The 16,689-nt window shown below is 44.3% G+C and overlaps 2 protein-coding genes across 2 annotated transcripts; one reads left to right on the forward strand and one right to left on the reverse strand.

Annotated features, from left to right (window-relative positions):
* Positions 1-65: 65 nt before the first annotated feature.
* LOC133392833 (proline-rich protein 36-like) lies at positions 66-8,707 on the reverse strand. Its single transcript, XM_061654704.1, has 4 exons — positions 8,434-8,707; positions 5,751-6,732; positions 5,065-5,664; positions 66-3,185 (listed from the first exon to the last, which is right to left on the reverse strand). Exons 1-4 carry the CDS (start codon positions 8,474-8,476, stop codon positions 1,157-1,159), a joined length of 3,654 nt encoding a protein of 1,217 aa, XP_061510688.1. The 5' UTR covers positions 8,477-8,707; the 3' UTR covers positions 66-1,156.
* A 5,611-nt stretch (positions 8,708-14,318) lies between these two features.
* LOC1270637 (defensin) lies at positions 14,319-15,070 on the forward strand. The gene is made up of 2 exons (XM_309352.5): positions 14,319-14,585; positions 14,686-15,070. Exons 1-2 carry the CDS (start codon positions 14,459-14,461, stop codon positions 14,865-14,867), a joined length of 309 nt encoding a protein of 102 aa, XP_309352.5. The 5' UTR covers positions 14,319-14,458; the 3' UTR covers positions 14,868-15,070.
* Positions 15,071-16,689: the final 1,619 nt, after the last annotated feature.

The following is a 16,689-nucleotide window of genomic DNA, read 5'->3' on the forward strand; positions in this document are numbered from 1 at the left end:
GTTGTGCGTGGCGTAGTGGACACTGAAGAAAGAAAAAAGAGAGGGAAAAAACAAACAAAACCGTATGTGAGGTTTTTTGATACTGCTTTATTCTATCTTGAATTTCGTATTACTGTTCTGCTATTTTCATATACACCGAAAACATAATTTGTACATTTAAGTCGAACGGAGCTAAGCCAAAACAATTGATTGTTGTAAGATCTTTGTACTGCTTTAAAAGTGTGTTGTTTAAATATGGTGTTTTTCTTTCCCTGCATAAAATCACACAGCATGGGATCAGTTTACCAAAAGAGCGACTACCTATTCTCTCATTTGCAAATGATTGTCTTACCTCGTTTAGAATGGATATAATAATTAGAAGAGAAAAAAAATGCAAAATGTTAAGCAAACGTTTGAAAAGAGGAAAAGCATGCAAATGTCACAAAAGATGGATTGAGAAGTATTGCATATCTACAAAAAAGCATAAATATAAATTATTGTTTAAAAGCTAAGTAAAGGGCTTAAGCTTAACAAACAAAAGGAAATGCTTACACTGCTACAAAATGCGAGGAAAATGGTTCGCCTTCAGAAGGATAATGGTAATTCTTTTTTATTCCTGCGCGCAAGCTTAAGGCTTCTTTGCTGTTTATGGTTAAGCTTTTGCTTAACTTCTCGGTTGCTTTCTTCAAGCAAATGAACATATCTCTACTTCTTTGTCAAATCGCCTTCCAATCATGAATATATAATAATTCAATAGAGATAGAGAGATAGAGAGTAAGAGAGAGAGCTTCGTTTGAATGGTGAGGACTTTGCCCTCAACGTTACACATCCCTTACGGTGAACACACGCACACACAAACTCGACTTTCCTCGACCTCTTTATTCGATATCCCGAAGAGCTCCTAATTGATGCTGTACTTCACTTCGCTTTGCTATGCAAAACGTACACCAGGGCGCCAGTCAAAACCGGACAGTTCAAGGTTCAAGGATGAAACTCTGCCGTGTCTTAAACGCTACAGTAATACCTTAAATAATAATAATTAAATCAAACAAGAAAGGCTTAAGAGGATTAGGCTTAAGTCTACAAGTCTTCTCCTTCAAACGCCGGTATCATTCCTCACATTGTCATGTTGTCTCTCTCCCATTAAATATTGTTCATCCCTTCCTACTCGTTCATTTTATCTCTCCCGCAGCGCTCTATCTGATCCGCTCCAGCCGGCCCCGCTGGTGCGCGGTCCAACCCCGAACACGTACGTCAGCAGGAAGTACTCCATCGGTTCGAAGTACTGGTGCAGCAGATTGTCCACCACCAGGAGCAAAAATTCAAAATTCTCCCCCACAAACTGGTGCGTGCAGGGGTGTATGTTGGAAAAGTAGGTGGCAAACTCCTGGGGCGGATTGGCCCACTGGTAGTCGAGCTCGCTCGGTGGTTCCTTCGCGAACCGGTCCTGCCCGTAGCGGCGCATCAGCGCGAACGCGACGTGCATAAAGTCCCGGTAGGTCACGTTGTGCCGCTTCATCTCGGCGAGGAAGAGGGCGAAATCGGTCCGGCCGCCCGTATAGATGCGCATCGTCGTCAGGATGTCGGTGCGCCGAAGCTGCAGAAAGGATGCCATCTCCTGGCGCACGCTCGTCAGTATCGAGCCGAGGTTGGTGGTGTCGAGCGTGGTGTCCGTCGGTGTGGCGATTGGCGGTGGCCTCGGTGTCGGTGGCAGTGGCGGTATCGGTGACTGGGAAGGGGGTGCCGTAAGGTAGGGCGATTGGCTTGCCGCGACGGAAGCGCGCCGGTTGCGACGCTTCGGTGCTGGTGGAGTTGGCGGTTCGGGTGTACGCGATGTTGAGGGGGATGATTTTGGAGCCGCTCGGGAACCTCTCTTGGAGCCGTTTGTATTGGCGGCAGTCGTCGGGGGAGATGTCGGTTGGCCGGAGGCTGCTGCACGGTTGCTGGTCGATGGGGTACTGGGTGGTGGCATCATGCTCGAGCTGGCATAGACCGTATCGAGCGAGGGCATACTGGCCGGTGCATTGTGAGCAGCAGCAGTAGCAGAAGACGAAGAAGTAGTAGGTATGGTAGATGGAGACGACATAGTGGAAGGAACGGATGTGGTAGGTGGCATAGGCGGTAGCAAGTAACTGATAATAGGTGGCATCATTGGAAAGGATGAGGATGAGTAGTTGGGATTGACTGTTGGTGATGGCGGCATACTACTGCTAGAAGTAGTTGGAGCGTTGGATGAACCAGCAGATGGATAGCTGCTTGGGGGAGGCATACTTCCCGGTGACGACATAGAGGAAGTAGAGGTCGTGGTATGGTATGGCGGATGGTTGCTGGGAGGTGGCATACTACTCGCAGACAGCAGTGTAGCAGCAGTACTAGTGTCCGTTGCAGTAGGGGAGCCCATATTGGACGGTGGATGATTGCTTGGAGGCGGCATACTGCCAGATGTCATTATATTAGGGAAAGGATTGCCATTCGAGATAAAATGGTTGGAAGTTGCAGGATGGCTTGGACGAGCCATACTCTCCGGTGACATGTTTGTTGAAGGCGAGCCCAGGGTCGGGGATCGGTGATGATTGGTCGGAGACGGCATACCTCTGCCCGGTGCCGGCGTTGCCGATCTGGCAGGGGGAGACCGATCGGACACTGTACTGTACGGTGGGTGATTGCTTGGCGGTGGCATACGGTCAGGTGATGACAGCATTGTGGAAAGAATAGTAGGAGTAGCGTAAGTAGTGACAGTCGCAGCAGCAGCAGCAGTTGAATGCGTATAGTCGAAGGGAGCATGATTGCTCGGGGGCGGCATACTGTTGGTAGTGTGCTGTGCCGCCACATTGCCAGCTGGTGGATGATTGCTTGGAGGAGGGGGCGCCATAGAATATGCCGAAGGAGGCATGCTGATGGATTGAGATGGGGAAGACAGATAAGCGGGTGGATCTGCTCTACCCGAAGGTGGACGCTTTGCCGGTGAAGCTGATGGAGCGGAACGTTTCCGCGAGACCGACGCCATAACCGGGGGCGGTGGCATTAGCGCAGCAGAAGACGGCCGTGGAGCTGAAGGATGCACTGGGGCAGGGGTTCCGGCACGTTCCATCACACCGGGCCGTGGTGGTATCGAGTGGTTCATGAAGTAGGGAGTGTGGGGTACTCTTTGCGGCGATTGATGGGTTTGCGCGGTTGTCGTGGACGGTAAGCTTGTAGCGTGGTATCTGGAATGGATGAAAAGAGTGAAATCATGTTAAATTTAATTTGATGATACAGTAGGATTTTAATTCAGTAGGAAAGATTTTGACGAATTGCTTAAAATTTTCCAGGAGTTCTCATAGCTGTGGAATACTTTATTGACTCCTTCTTATGTGAAATGAACTTAAAGTAATGGGAATTGGACTCTATAGCACAAATTGTTGGACAAATCCAATAGGAATTTTAGAAGAGTCTGTACAAAAAGGGAACCATAGAGTCCAATTTCCTTCATATGAAACTCATTTTGCGTAAGAAAAAGTCAAGGAAGTGTCCCACAACTATGAACTGGAAAACCCTGTCAGTTATTTTATGCTAAATTTCCATTTTACAGTTTAAACTCCAATAAAAAAGTTTATAATATTGTCTTGAAACACATTAAATATAGCCTTGACAATACATTTTCCCGTCATCCAATTACTAACATCTCCAGGTTTCTATTATTTTCAAAGTATATCACTTTATAAATGTATTATTTTCAAAATAGTTCTCAGCGAATAATTTTACATATTTTTTCTAGACTAAATATTGCATCAACAAACTGAAAAGCGATTAGTAAAAAGTAGCGAGATACAGGGTTTTTTAAGTCACTTTCGAATGTAAACATTGTTTTCCAAATAACTTTCCAATGTGCATATCATTATTCGCCACCTCCAAGATATTTTTCAACAGCTGTCAAATGATGTATTTGCATCACAATAAATTTTCAGTGTTTAAAGATGATATTCAACGCACCACAAAGAACTGCCAAACTCAATCCAGCTTGAGGCGTGCTAAAAATCATGTGAAAAAACTGAAAATGTAATTATGATGCAAATACATCATATGACAGCTGTTGAAAAACATCTTGCAGGAGGTGAACAATGATGTGCACATTCGAATGCGACTTGAAACCCTCTAATTTCTTCAGCATGTTTTTCAACAATTCAACGAAATGTTGCCGTCATTTTTTTCGTCGGGATTTGAAGCCGTTGATCACTGTTGAAGTGTTGGAAATCATGCAGAAGAAAAAAATGATGAAAATGAAGTATCAAAGTTATGTAAATTATAACTTCTTGCACGCGGTGAAATACAATGTTTGCATTGGAAAGTGATTTGAAAAATCCTGTAATTAATTAATAACTATTCAACAACAAAATTATTTTTAAAGCGTTTCTGAAGAGTAAGGTATGTTAAGCTCTTTAGTAAAATGCGTAAAATATTTTTTTGCTAAGCTATTTAACATTATTCTTCTTTTTCTTCTTCTTCTTTGGCACAACAACCGTTGTTGGGGCCAAGACCAGCCTGTACCACTAATGGGTTTGGCTTTCGGTGAATTATTGATTACACATAGCAGTATGGGGGCACGGTCCATTCGGGGCTTGAACCCATGACGAGCGTGCTATTAAGTCGTACGAGTTATTTAAAATAATTTGTATTAATTTGGCAATCAAATGCAATAGAACAAGGGCAATTAAACAGATCAACGGGTAGAAAGCAAATGCATGCAAATGCAAGTTCTACTGCACAGTTTCCTCCTGCTCGTATGCAACCCGCACTACACGTGCGGTGAAGCGTTTCCAAACATCGGCAGCGTTACTGTACAGCGGCGCGCGCTCTCTCTCTCGCGCACCTCAAACTCGCTGGACTCGCATAATCGCTCCGTGCCCGCAAAGATGCAAAAAGGGTAAAGGAAAAATGCTACACAGCGCAATAAACTCATTTATGGCAGCACAGCAATCGCGATATCCAACGTCCAAATATGTATGATGCCAGCATGCAATTGTAACCATGTCGAAGTAGGGACGCTTGCACAGCACAAGCTTTAACACGATTGATTTGCAGCGCAGTTTGATCACATTTACTCACCCAGCTGCTGCAGAAGATGGTGCGCCGCCGTTATAGAGCTGTGTAAAATTAATTGCCTGAGATGGTGCATTAGCCGCAGCCGGTACAGGAGTAGCAGCAGTCGGTGCAGCAGTAGTGGAAGCGACAGGCCCGGGAGCTGTGGCAGTAATGGGCTTGACAAAGCCGTACTGCGGCGGCGGATAGAAAGCGTTGCCCGGTGTCATCGCCAGCGCTGGATAGTTGCGATAGAGCTGCTCGTGGTGCTGCTGCTGCTGCTGCTGCCGGTGGTAGCCGATCGCGGCCCCGAACAGCATCTTGCTCAGGAAGCAGTTGTAGTAGAAGTCGAGATCGGCGGGCGCTAGCAGGTGCGGTGCCGGATAGCCGGCCCGGTACCACTCCTCGAGCGTGTGGTAGGTTTGCGGATCGGGCGCGCCGCCACCGTGCGGCTGATAGTGCAGAAACGGCTGCAGGAACGGATTGTGGTAGAAGGGAGTGCGCGGTGCGGCAGCGACACTGCTGGCCACAGCGCCGGGCAGCGACGGCATTAGCGGCGGTGGCGGTGGCATTATCGCGCTCCGATACGGTTGTCTGCTTTCGCGAGGCGCACAAAAGGCGGATTTTCTGTGGTCGCAAAGGGGGAAAAAAGGGAAGGGTGTTAAACGGGGCGATTCTGCGCCGAGGACGGTCAAGCCTTTCGTCACACTTACCTTGCTGATTCGGCGGTTGGTTGGGGCGCACTGGGCGTTCTATGACCGGCCATTGCCCCGGGATGTGGTGTGGCAGCGCGTCGCCTAGCTTCCAGCGCTGCGCTGTGATCGTTGCCAGCCGGGGGACGCTCGTAAGGATTCGATCGATGGCCACGAAGGTGAGGTGGCAGACGATCGTGCTGCTGTTGCAGCTGCTGCATCATCATCATCCTCGGTGCCGGTGTGTCCGGTCTCGGGCGGGGGACATTTGGCGGACATTGGAGAAGTGGCCGAAGTTCTGGCGGTGGTCCGACAGGCGTTAGGTTCTGATTCTGTGGCACGTGCCAATTGAACCCTGACGACGGAGCGGCATCCTTTTTTGGCGATTTCTGCTGATGCTGCTGCTGTTGCTCACTATTGTCCGCTGCATTCGTAATAGGAGGAGGAGCCTGCAAGCTGGTAGGACCTGCCGGTTCACCATTACTGTCCCGCTCCTCGGCGTGATTGCCGTTCGCCATGTCCGCACTGTTGTTGTTTGGTTCCTTCGAGGACGACGACGACGCGGAGACCGCATCCCGCACACAATCGATCACAAGCTGCCGCTCTTCGTCCTCCTCCTCCTCCTCCTGCTCCCCAGCCCCATTCACCTGCTTGTGCTGATCGGCCCGGTCCGGTGCGGGCGAGCTCGGCCTGTCGACCGGGTCGTAGTATATCTTCGACGGTGGCTGCTGCAGATTGACGTACTTGCGCGGGTGATACTTCCGGTGGCGTTCCATCATCAGCTCCACGTCGTTGTCGTCGTCGAGGATTTCGATCACCTGCGGGTCGGACCGGCTGTGCTCGGACGACTGGGGCGAGTCGCGCGATGTGCGCGTTGCTTGCTGCTGTCTGTGCTCCTTGCCGGGCTCCATATCGCCCGGCGCTCGTATGTGGGTGGACATTTCAAGCTGCTGTGCGGCCAACGTTTGGACGAACTTTTTTCGCATAATTTGTAACTTAAAATCTGAGTAGCGGGAGAAGAAGGTGGGGGAAAATATGTTATTTGTTTTTTTTTTAACTTATTGATGAAGGTATTTATATTTCCAAAAATCAAATCGATAATTTATCATTTAAGGCAAAGAGGAGTAAAATGGCACTATTAAGGATAGGTTTTGCTATGGGGCCAAAGGGCCATGCACAACATTTCCAAATTCATCAAAACAATGGGGCAAAATGGACCACAGCATTGGACTTTAGGCGTTGGTTTACAGGGTTTTTCGATTCAATTTCCAATGTCAACAACATTTTTCATTGTTTGCAGGATGTTTTTCAACAGATGCAAGGTCCATAAATTACTACAGGTCGGTTCGTTCTGTGTACTTTTACAAGCTCTTCATTTGACGGCTAGGGAGTTCAAAGTTACTTAGCAAAGTCATTCAAAGTCCTTAGCAATCCTTACTCCCTATCTGCCAATCTCCATAGAAATCTATATCTATCGTGGCTACCAAAATCAGAGCTAAGGACCCACCTGTAGTCTATCTAGGCACCTTGAACAGTGAATTATTGTATTTGCATCACAAACACTTTTCAGTTCCTTCACATGATTTTCAACACGCCTCAAGTTGGATTGATTTTGACAGTTCATTGTGATGTGTTGAAAATCATGTGTAACAACTGAAATTTCATTTTGAAGCAAATACACAATTTGACAGCTGTTGAAAAACATCTTGGAGGTCGTTAATAATGATGTGAACATTCGAAAGTGAATTGGAAACCCCTGTACATATAACACGGGACAGCTGTTGAAAAACATCCTGCAAGCGATGAAAAATGCTGTGCACATTGGCTTGGCAAATTCTGTAAGCTCTGTTAAAAACTTAACATTAAATTAAAATAGTTACTTTTTCCACGTTAATCAAGGATAAATGTCATGTGGTAAGATACACATTATTTTTTTTCACTAATGCAATGTTAAATTCTTACGAAAGCTTATTTTCGAGACGGTGAAAATTACATCTTTTTGTGCAAACATTTTATTCGCTAATTTATTCACTTATTTTGAAATTTTAGGTTATGAAACGTTCATCGTGGGCTTTAAACATTGCATTTCAAGTTTTTTCAATCATGAAAAGTCATTATAAACGTGTCAATTTGCCAATGATGCAGGTGACCATTTTGCCCCACGTTCCCCTATTATTCACCAACCATCAAAGCTACGCAAGATGATGAAACGCAAAGTACATTTTATGAAGAGTTAGGTTGGGTTATGTAACTTCATTTAATTCATAGTGTTATTATTTAACCCATAACATAATTTTCGCTTAATAATAAACTATACTATAAAATTAAATGTCCGAAAACGATGTTAAACAAAAAACCGAAATACAGCCATGAAATTGCAAGCATGCATAAGATAAATTACGTGAAATTTCTAAAAAGTTTGTCTTTTTTTAAGCTCAATTACACTGTTAGCTCACTAATCGGCTTATTAAATCGCCCACAACCACATTGCACGTTGCTTGCTTAGCAAACAACGTAAGGCAACCAGCCCATTAAACATGTATATGATTTTGTATCGCGCGGTATGATTTGTCTTAACGAGCGACAAATTGCACAGTAAACTGCTTTTGATTTTACTACTGTCAATAAACTATTCATATCCTCAACACACACACTTAGGCCATAATTTCTTGCTACCCAACACACACACACTGTACACACTAACCCAGTTTTCTCGTAAAAAGACGATCGAAAGTTTTCACACTCATGTGGGATAATTGTGGTCCAGCTGTACGGTGCCACGGTTGTGCGAACGCACAATGTCCACCGCCGGGAAGGATAAGCGCCAGCCGTCGTCGCCAACCGTCGTCCCGTCCGGTGTCATAGGAAGGAACTGCACTTTTGCACCCCCCAAAACGGTTTCTACCGAGCGTCGAGGGGTTGATTCGATAAAGTAAATCCACTCCGGCCCAAAGGTGGACGGGTTGTGACGGTGCGCACCCGGGCGTATGGAATCTATATATCGCGCACCCGCCCTATCATATCGCGGCCCCAAAGATCTGACACACAATCCCTTCACTGTGCCGATAATTCGCTTTCGCACGAGCCTGTGGCGTAAAGGCCCGGGCACGATTAAAACGGATTGTGCGTGTGTGTGTGTGTGTGTGTGTGTGTGTGTGTGTGTGTGAATAAAAAAAAGAATGAAGGAACTAAACCATCGATAAGATAGCCAGCCGACAGTTATCATCAGGCTTACCAGGGTGAGGTGTCTTTAAAGGGGATATAACATTATTTATCTCTGCACTATCCTTCCGCTTCGGGGTATTCTATTTTGGGGCCACTTACTTCACTCCCGGTTTGGGCGTTGGATGAGGTGGATTACGTTGTTTAAAACATGGGTGCAGTCACTGTACCGGGAGTGTAGGACAGAGTTGTTATGACATAATAACTGTTCGGTGGGAGAATGCTAGATCGGGAGCGCCTAGAGTTATGCAGTTTTGCATGCAATGTGTCATTAATCAGGAATTAATTGCTCCATGCTTGCAGGAATGATTGAATTGAATGAATTAAGTCATGTTAAACAATTCATGTTAATTTCATATAAAATGAGGCAAAACATATATTATTATCCATATGTTGCTTTTATTTTAATTACTATTATGAAATATTCGTTTATAAAGAAAATAAATTATGAACATCATTGAAAAGATCCACCGAGACACAAAATTGCATAACTTGAGGCGAGAAAGACTCAATCCAGCGCGTGATAAATGTGAAGCTGTCCGTTCGTTTGGGACACTTTAAAACGTGAAGCCATGTATTTTGTGGAAATCAATTGATAATTCTTGATATGTACAAATAATTATGAAGAGAAAGAAGAAAAAAAAAACAAATAACGACGCAATTCTTTATCCACCTATAGAAGAATGCACTTCTCATAAAGAAAAAAGAATAAATAATATGTTTTCTATATATTGTTTGTCAAATTAACAAAAACTAACTTGAACCGTCATGCAGAACATGGAGTAGATTTGATTTGTTTACATATAAACTTAAATACAGTAATTATAGTAAGTAAGTAACTAACTCCCAATATACGCTAGAGACACTTGGTACAGTGTTGAACGTACAATTTAAGAACAAATTTTCAATTGTACCCACCTCCTCTTCTCCGCAATAAATTACTGTTCAGTCTTATTATCCGTAGCGCTGCAGCAAGCTCGACTCTGCCTTTCGACAGCTTCACTACCATCACAGAACCCGTTTTTTTGGCAAACTTTCAAAACAACTAAATCGCCTGAAATTAACACAACAAACGTTCAACGGTGCTAGCGTAGTTGACCGTTCGCTTCTATATAAACTCTACACACCGTCACGCGAATCCGAAAACACACGTGCACTCCACCACTCGACGACGGAAGCAGAAGTAAAATAAATTCCATCCACCACTCTCGCGTGAGCCGGAGCCTATGCTTCCCGTCTAATATTGATCACCTAGCAAACAGCCGCGTCCCAACAAAGCGCGACGTGTCCTTTGCCGGTTGCCAACGGGAACCAGCACCGACCAGCAGCATTGCGCCACGTCAGAACGTTAGAAAAAAAGAAGGTAGAGTAGGATAATTGTCCCACGTACGGCGTCGGGTCCTGGCAGTACCCGCCGAACGCAACGCGAGGACCTGACCAGCCTCAATCTGTTCGTCCTCGGACCGGGTACGACAGTGAATGTGGTAGTAAATTATTATTATTTTTTTCCGACGGTCCAACAGAAATGGACGCAGGGCTGACAGATAATGTTTGTGGTTAATACGACGGTTAAGCCTGATGAGGATTTTTTTGTGGTTTAGTAGAATTATTTATCAGTTATCGATGTGATTTGTTGGCCACTTTTAAGTTGAAATTTCAAGTGTTCAACCCTGCTTTTGCGTGAGTGAGTGTAGTAACGCATTATTTTCAAAGCCACAATTCAACAAATCAATATTTGAATTAATGTGTGGCCCACATTTTGTCTTACAAGTGGTGAGAATATCTAAGAGAGCATGATAAAGTAGTAACACAAAGCATTACATAAAGCAAACAGCAGTGAAGAACGGCACTTCCCACGATTGCACTAAAGTACACTTGAGATTCGATTCGTGTAGGAGTGATAATCGGTTGTGATAATAATCAGCAGGAGAGTTAGTCTGGCGATTAATCAAGCAGCAATAGAAACAAAGAAAAGCTTTCCTCTTTTTATTCAATACTTGTTCAATAATAGGATTTACTTTCCCATTTGCTAATCTTATAAGGTTTTGGTTATTATATTCATATTAGAGAGATTATGGAGCTAAACGTATAACGATCGGAGGTTAATGATGCTACAAGTTATAAGCCATTAATAGCCAAACGCAATGATCAGCAAACAAATAATCGATGCTTGTCGACATCGTTGGCCTTAATAAATAAATATGGTAAGAGTAAGGGAATTGAATCGATACATATTAAGATACACCCGATCGGTCACAAACGTCAAATGCGGTTGCGATCAAGGAGAGACATAAACATCAAAAGGAACGTTCAGGATATACGCTTTGATGGTAATAATGTATGGAGCCGGTCTGGTGGTACATTCGTCAACTCGGACGACTTAACAACATGCCCGTCATGGGTTCAAGCCCCGAATAGACCGTGCCCCCATACGTAGGACTGACTGTCCTGCTATGGTAACAAAAGTCACTGAAAGCCAAGCTCACTTCACTAGTGGGGTAGGCAGGCCTTGACCGGCAGCGGTTGTTGTGCCAAAGAAGAAGAAGAAGAAGAAGAAGGTAATCGAGAAGGAGTCGATCCAGCACAAATTCACGCGGTTCGCTTTGCGCTCCTGGAGTGTCCAACTTGACTATGAGGGACGCTGTGCGTTGCTTGGCATCGAGACACTGAAGCAGCGGAACTGCAACGCTCAGAGGTTGTTTGTCGCGGGACTTCTTGACAATCGGATCGACTCGCCCGCGCTTCTTTCGAGGCTCAACATGTATGTCCCGCCGAGATCGCTCCGAGCTAGATCGCTACTTGACGTGGAGGAACGTCGCACTCGCTTTGGCTCCTCTGATCCGTTTATTCGTATGTGCCGTGAGTTTAATGTTATTTGTGATCGTCATCAACCTGACATGTCGCGCACCGCATTGTTAAATAGTATTCGTGTCGTGCGACCATTTACATGTTAATTATGTTACTTAAGACTAAGCGTGACAAATGAATAACCGAAATGTGACTATGTTATAATGATTGAATGTAAATGAATTCGCTTCAAGTGGGCCACTCGCGGTCCGTTGAATTTTAATTAATAAATAACAAATAACATTAAAGGTACGATCAATAAAAGACACACACGGTACAATTGAAGGATTCTGAATCAATGTGCGACTCAACAGGTTAAATAATAAAACCTACATTACAGGGTTTCTCAAGCCAGCTCAACATCGTAACACTATCGAACAACATCGTAACAACATCGAACACGTTAAACGATTGTCATCATCGTACATGCAATTCGAATCCGTAAACTCTTTTCGATTTGGTAACACTAGGTTTTGAACGCGTAAAATCCCAACTCGAATCTGGAAAATGTATGTTGGTTGTCTTGTCACCCATTATACATTTTCTCGATTCAAGTTGGGATTTTACAGGTCCAAAACCTAGTGTTATCAAATCGAAAACAGTTTACGGATTCGAATTATAAGTACGATGTTGAGAATAGTTTAGCGTGTTCGAAAAATAGTGTTACGATGTTGAGTTGGCTTGAGAAACCCTGTAAGGGTTCACTTATATTCGTCCTGACGGGTTTTGAGCGGGTATCCATGACGATCGTGAATCCCATCGTTCGTTACCGATCGATCTAACTATTTTTGATTGTTGCCTCTTATGAATCTCCGCAAACACCAATCTATGGCATGTAAGACCATTAAATATTGGTAGCAATTAAACAGAACACAAGGGATCAAGCTATTCTTCAACGGCTGAGGGGAAAAAATGTGTGATCACATTGGAGATTCTGGTTCTTTTGGGATGCTGGATGCAGAATCTCGCTCTCTGCCTCTCTTTCTCCTACATATAATTATTGCATTTTCACTCTGTACGAAGAATTGCACCTCAAAAATCGATCCATGCCCTTAAAGATTGCACTACGTAGGAATCCATGTTGTTGTGTTTTATGACGTTTAAGGAATTCGCCAAAAATCAAAACTGAGAAAAACAACCAAAAAGCAATAAAGCATCTTCATTCGCAGGATTGGCATGAAATGATGCCTCGCCGGTGTGCATCACATTGGTCAGTGTGATAATCGGTGATGGATCATGCACGAGAAAGCCAATCCGCCAAACCAACCATCATACTGAGTAATAAACCAATAAATAATTAGCGATTTTTTCGTTGGGGGTTCAAACGCGAACAAAACGAATAAATTGCACGATTATGCGATCGTTTCATTTATTGTGGTGTTATTTTTAAACTTATTGAAGCGGTTTAACTGGTTGAAGATGATGGTTAGCGATCGCTAAGGATGCAGGCATCGGTTGTTTATAGAAGTCCTTCAAGAATGTAAGAAACTTATGATGAAACTGGTATCATGAAGAATATGCCAAAATGAATGGCAATTTATGTTTAAAAAGATAAATCATGCTCTTCTTCTTCTTTGGCACAACAACCGCAATCGGTCAAGGCCTGCCTGTACCCACTAGTGAAGTGAGCTTGGCTTTCAGTGACGTATTGTTACCATAGCAGGATAGTCAGAGGCCTACGTATGGGGGCACGGTCTATTCGGGACTTGAACCCATGACGGGTATGTTGTTACGTCGTACGAGTTGACGACTGTACCACCAGACCGGCCTAATGCTCTTGATTTCAAATTATCAGAAGAATCAACGTGAGTTGAATCTATGACGGGAACGACTCGACGACTATACCACGGAACTGTCTATGGATGTTAATCATTCTAATGATTAATTATGCTTACATGCACCATGCTCTGTTGAAGAATTGTTTTGCCACGTTCGAAAAGTTGAACATATTTGAAATAATAAAATACTGTTTAAATACACTGACTTTAGATACGTTCCCCAAGACAAAAAGACAGATGCAATTGATAACAATTGAAGCAAATGTTGCACCAAACCAATGCACACCTACCCGTAGCGAGCTGAATGTTATCTCTCCCGTCTGACAGCTTACTTTGTGCACATGTATCGACCCGCTATCAGCCATCCAGAAGGACAACTAGGAAGGACAAACAGTACCTACAGAGTAAGAGTACACCGCACGGGAGAGAGAAGTCTTGTCCCTCCCATCAGTCATTTACCTCAGGACTCTACCGTCTCCGTTGAGTCAAACGTTAGTTTACAAAGAAAGCACAATTTACAAAATCAAACACTGCAGTGTAATCGGCCAATAGCCGATAATAGACGGGGGCTGTAGGAAACTGTAAACGCAAATTGCGCGAAAAAACAAGGTACTTTACCGAGCTTCCCTTTTTGTGTCTTGCCGACGCCGGGTGGGATCCCCTCGAGCGGTGGGAAAAACGAGCTTTCGTACGTTCGCGCGGGGAATCACAAAAGGGAAGGCGCAGTTAGCAGCAGTAGTCTCGATGCATATAAAACAGTCCAGTCGGTGGGTGAGATCAATCAAACCGTGTTCGAACAGTCGAGTGAACGGAGCAACTCCAGCCAAGCTAAAGCTAGTTCTACTGTGCCTTTCTTGAGCATCCTCAAACCCTCAACTCATCATGAAGTGTGCAACGATCGTCTGTACCATTGCCGTTGTGCTGGCGGCTACCCTGCTGAACGGCAGCGTCCAGGCAGCCCCGCAGGAAGAAGCGGCTTTGGGTGGCGGTGCCAATCTCAATACCCTTCGTAAGTATCATAAAATGCTTTGATCCTTCCGTTCGCATCCCTTTTTGCCGTTGTCCACTAACGTATCCTGTGTGCTCGGTTGTTATCCCCCTCCCATTAGTGGACGAACTGCCCGAGGAAACGCACCATGCCGCGCTGGAGAACTATCGGGCCAAGCGGGCGACCTGCGATCTGGCCAGCGGGTTCGGTGTGGGCAGCAGCCTTTGTGCCGCTCACTGTATCGCTCGCCGCTATCGCGGTGGTTACTGCAACAGTAAGGCGGTGTGTGTTTGCCGCAACTAAAGAACAAAAAACTCCCCCCTTGGGGGGACACAGCTTAGCATCCTGGGAGGAGGGTGTGCCGTTCCGTAGCAACCCCGAGCGGTTCCAAAGTTCCTACATAAGTTGATGAATAGTTTACAACACAGGCTTAATTCGTTTCGCAGCAATTAAATCGGGATGAAAATTGCACAAATAAAACTGTGGCTCAAAATATGCTTCAAGTATTCATTGGTGTCCAGGTTGTGCATTTGCCTACAGCATACTGTGGAAAGCGTTTGCCAGCGGAGCCAAACTGCGCATCGAAAGGAAAGAAGGAGTAACAGAAATATGACGCGACATGAAGAACTCTGCTTTGACGTGCACAGCAAAAGGTTTAAAAAAATTGTACGCGGCTTAAGCCATAAAAATGTAGCTTCGTCTTCGACGATCCTTCCTCGGTGCTTGCGTTCTTTTATTGTTCAATTTTGTGTACCGCTCTTGTCCGCTTCTGCTCTTCATGCCGCGCTTGGTAATCGCGTTTCCCATTCGAGCATTAAAATGTTCAATGGTTTCTTCACATTCTACTCAATACATCGATTCGTCATCGTCTGCGCTGTGTGATGTGCTGTGTGGCAGTAGTAGTAGTTGCTGCTGGTGGCATAAATTATCATTGGATCTGCATTTGCGTTAATGTGTGTGTGTGTGAGTATTATACGTTTTTTGTTTATCTGGAAAGAATTACATCTCTTCGTGTGACTGCGCGTCAAACACACATTCGCGCACGGCCAAGGCGACGAACAAAGAACCGCATTGTGCATCACACGCCCGGTTCTGTGGCTCGCGTCGCGTCTGCAGCGACTCGAATGTGTTTACACATTACGCCGTGTGCGGGAAATGTAACATACATGCTTGGTAATAGCACAAACTGATTTAGCTCGGAGAAAGCGTCCGGGGGCAATGATTGAAAGGACGCGGTTGTAACAAAAAGCCTCCGCAATCGCTGGAGAGCAATGTTGGCGGGGTTTGAGTTACTGTGGGGTCATAAATGCATTATTTTTTCGGTACAGTATCCAAAAATAACACTCAATGTTTAAAATCGAACGAAACACTCGGATGTTGGAAATAAGAGTGTGTTGAAATAACGGCTAATAAATGGTTTTTCTTCTTTTGTTGTCATACATCCGGTCGACTTGGTACATGCTTGAAAATAATAAAAAAATCTTGATTATGCTCACTTGTACATTCCACATTGAAATAATCTACCATTCATAGTCACAAAGATATATTTCTCTTTTAGTTGATACGTATTTCTAAACATTCCATTAATTGGGAACTACATATTTTCTAGACCCTCTTACAACTAGATTAGATGCATAGCTGAAAAAAACTAAAATAATCAATATTCTTGTTGTTAATATGTGTTGAGCAATTTAATCTTTTAGCTAAAGATAGCACCTATGCATGAGCCAATGCTTGACAACGTTAATGTGCTAAATTAAACGATAAGCGTGTAGTGAATGAAATAAAAATCGAAACAACTTTAAACCTCAGTTTTTTCCGTGTCACGTTTCAACCATTAGTTGTAACTGCCCTAGGGATATTACTATGAGGATTTAACACTGTTTGGTCGTACTAGGTGGCAACGTAGAAGCGATACACGTACCCCTTCATTGTGCTGTTTGTCGCTGCTTGTTATGCAAATGGATAAGTTTTGACAGATTGTCTTGTACTTTATTCTATTTTTTCGAAATAAATACAGTCAGTTTTCATTGCAGCTCTAAAACAATTTAACTGATTTAAATAGTAGTAGGGAAATCAGATCTCGGTTGCTGCTGAATACAGAATTCCAGAATAGGAATCGATT

The sequence above is a fragment of the Anopheles gambiae genome, chromosome 3 (assembly GCF_943734735.2).
Source record: "Anopheles gambiae chromosome 3, idAnoGambNW_F1_1, whole genome shotgun sequence".
NCBI lineage: Eukaryota > Metazoa > Arthropoda > Insecta > Diptera > Culicidae > Anopheles > Anopheles gambiae.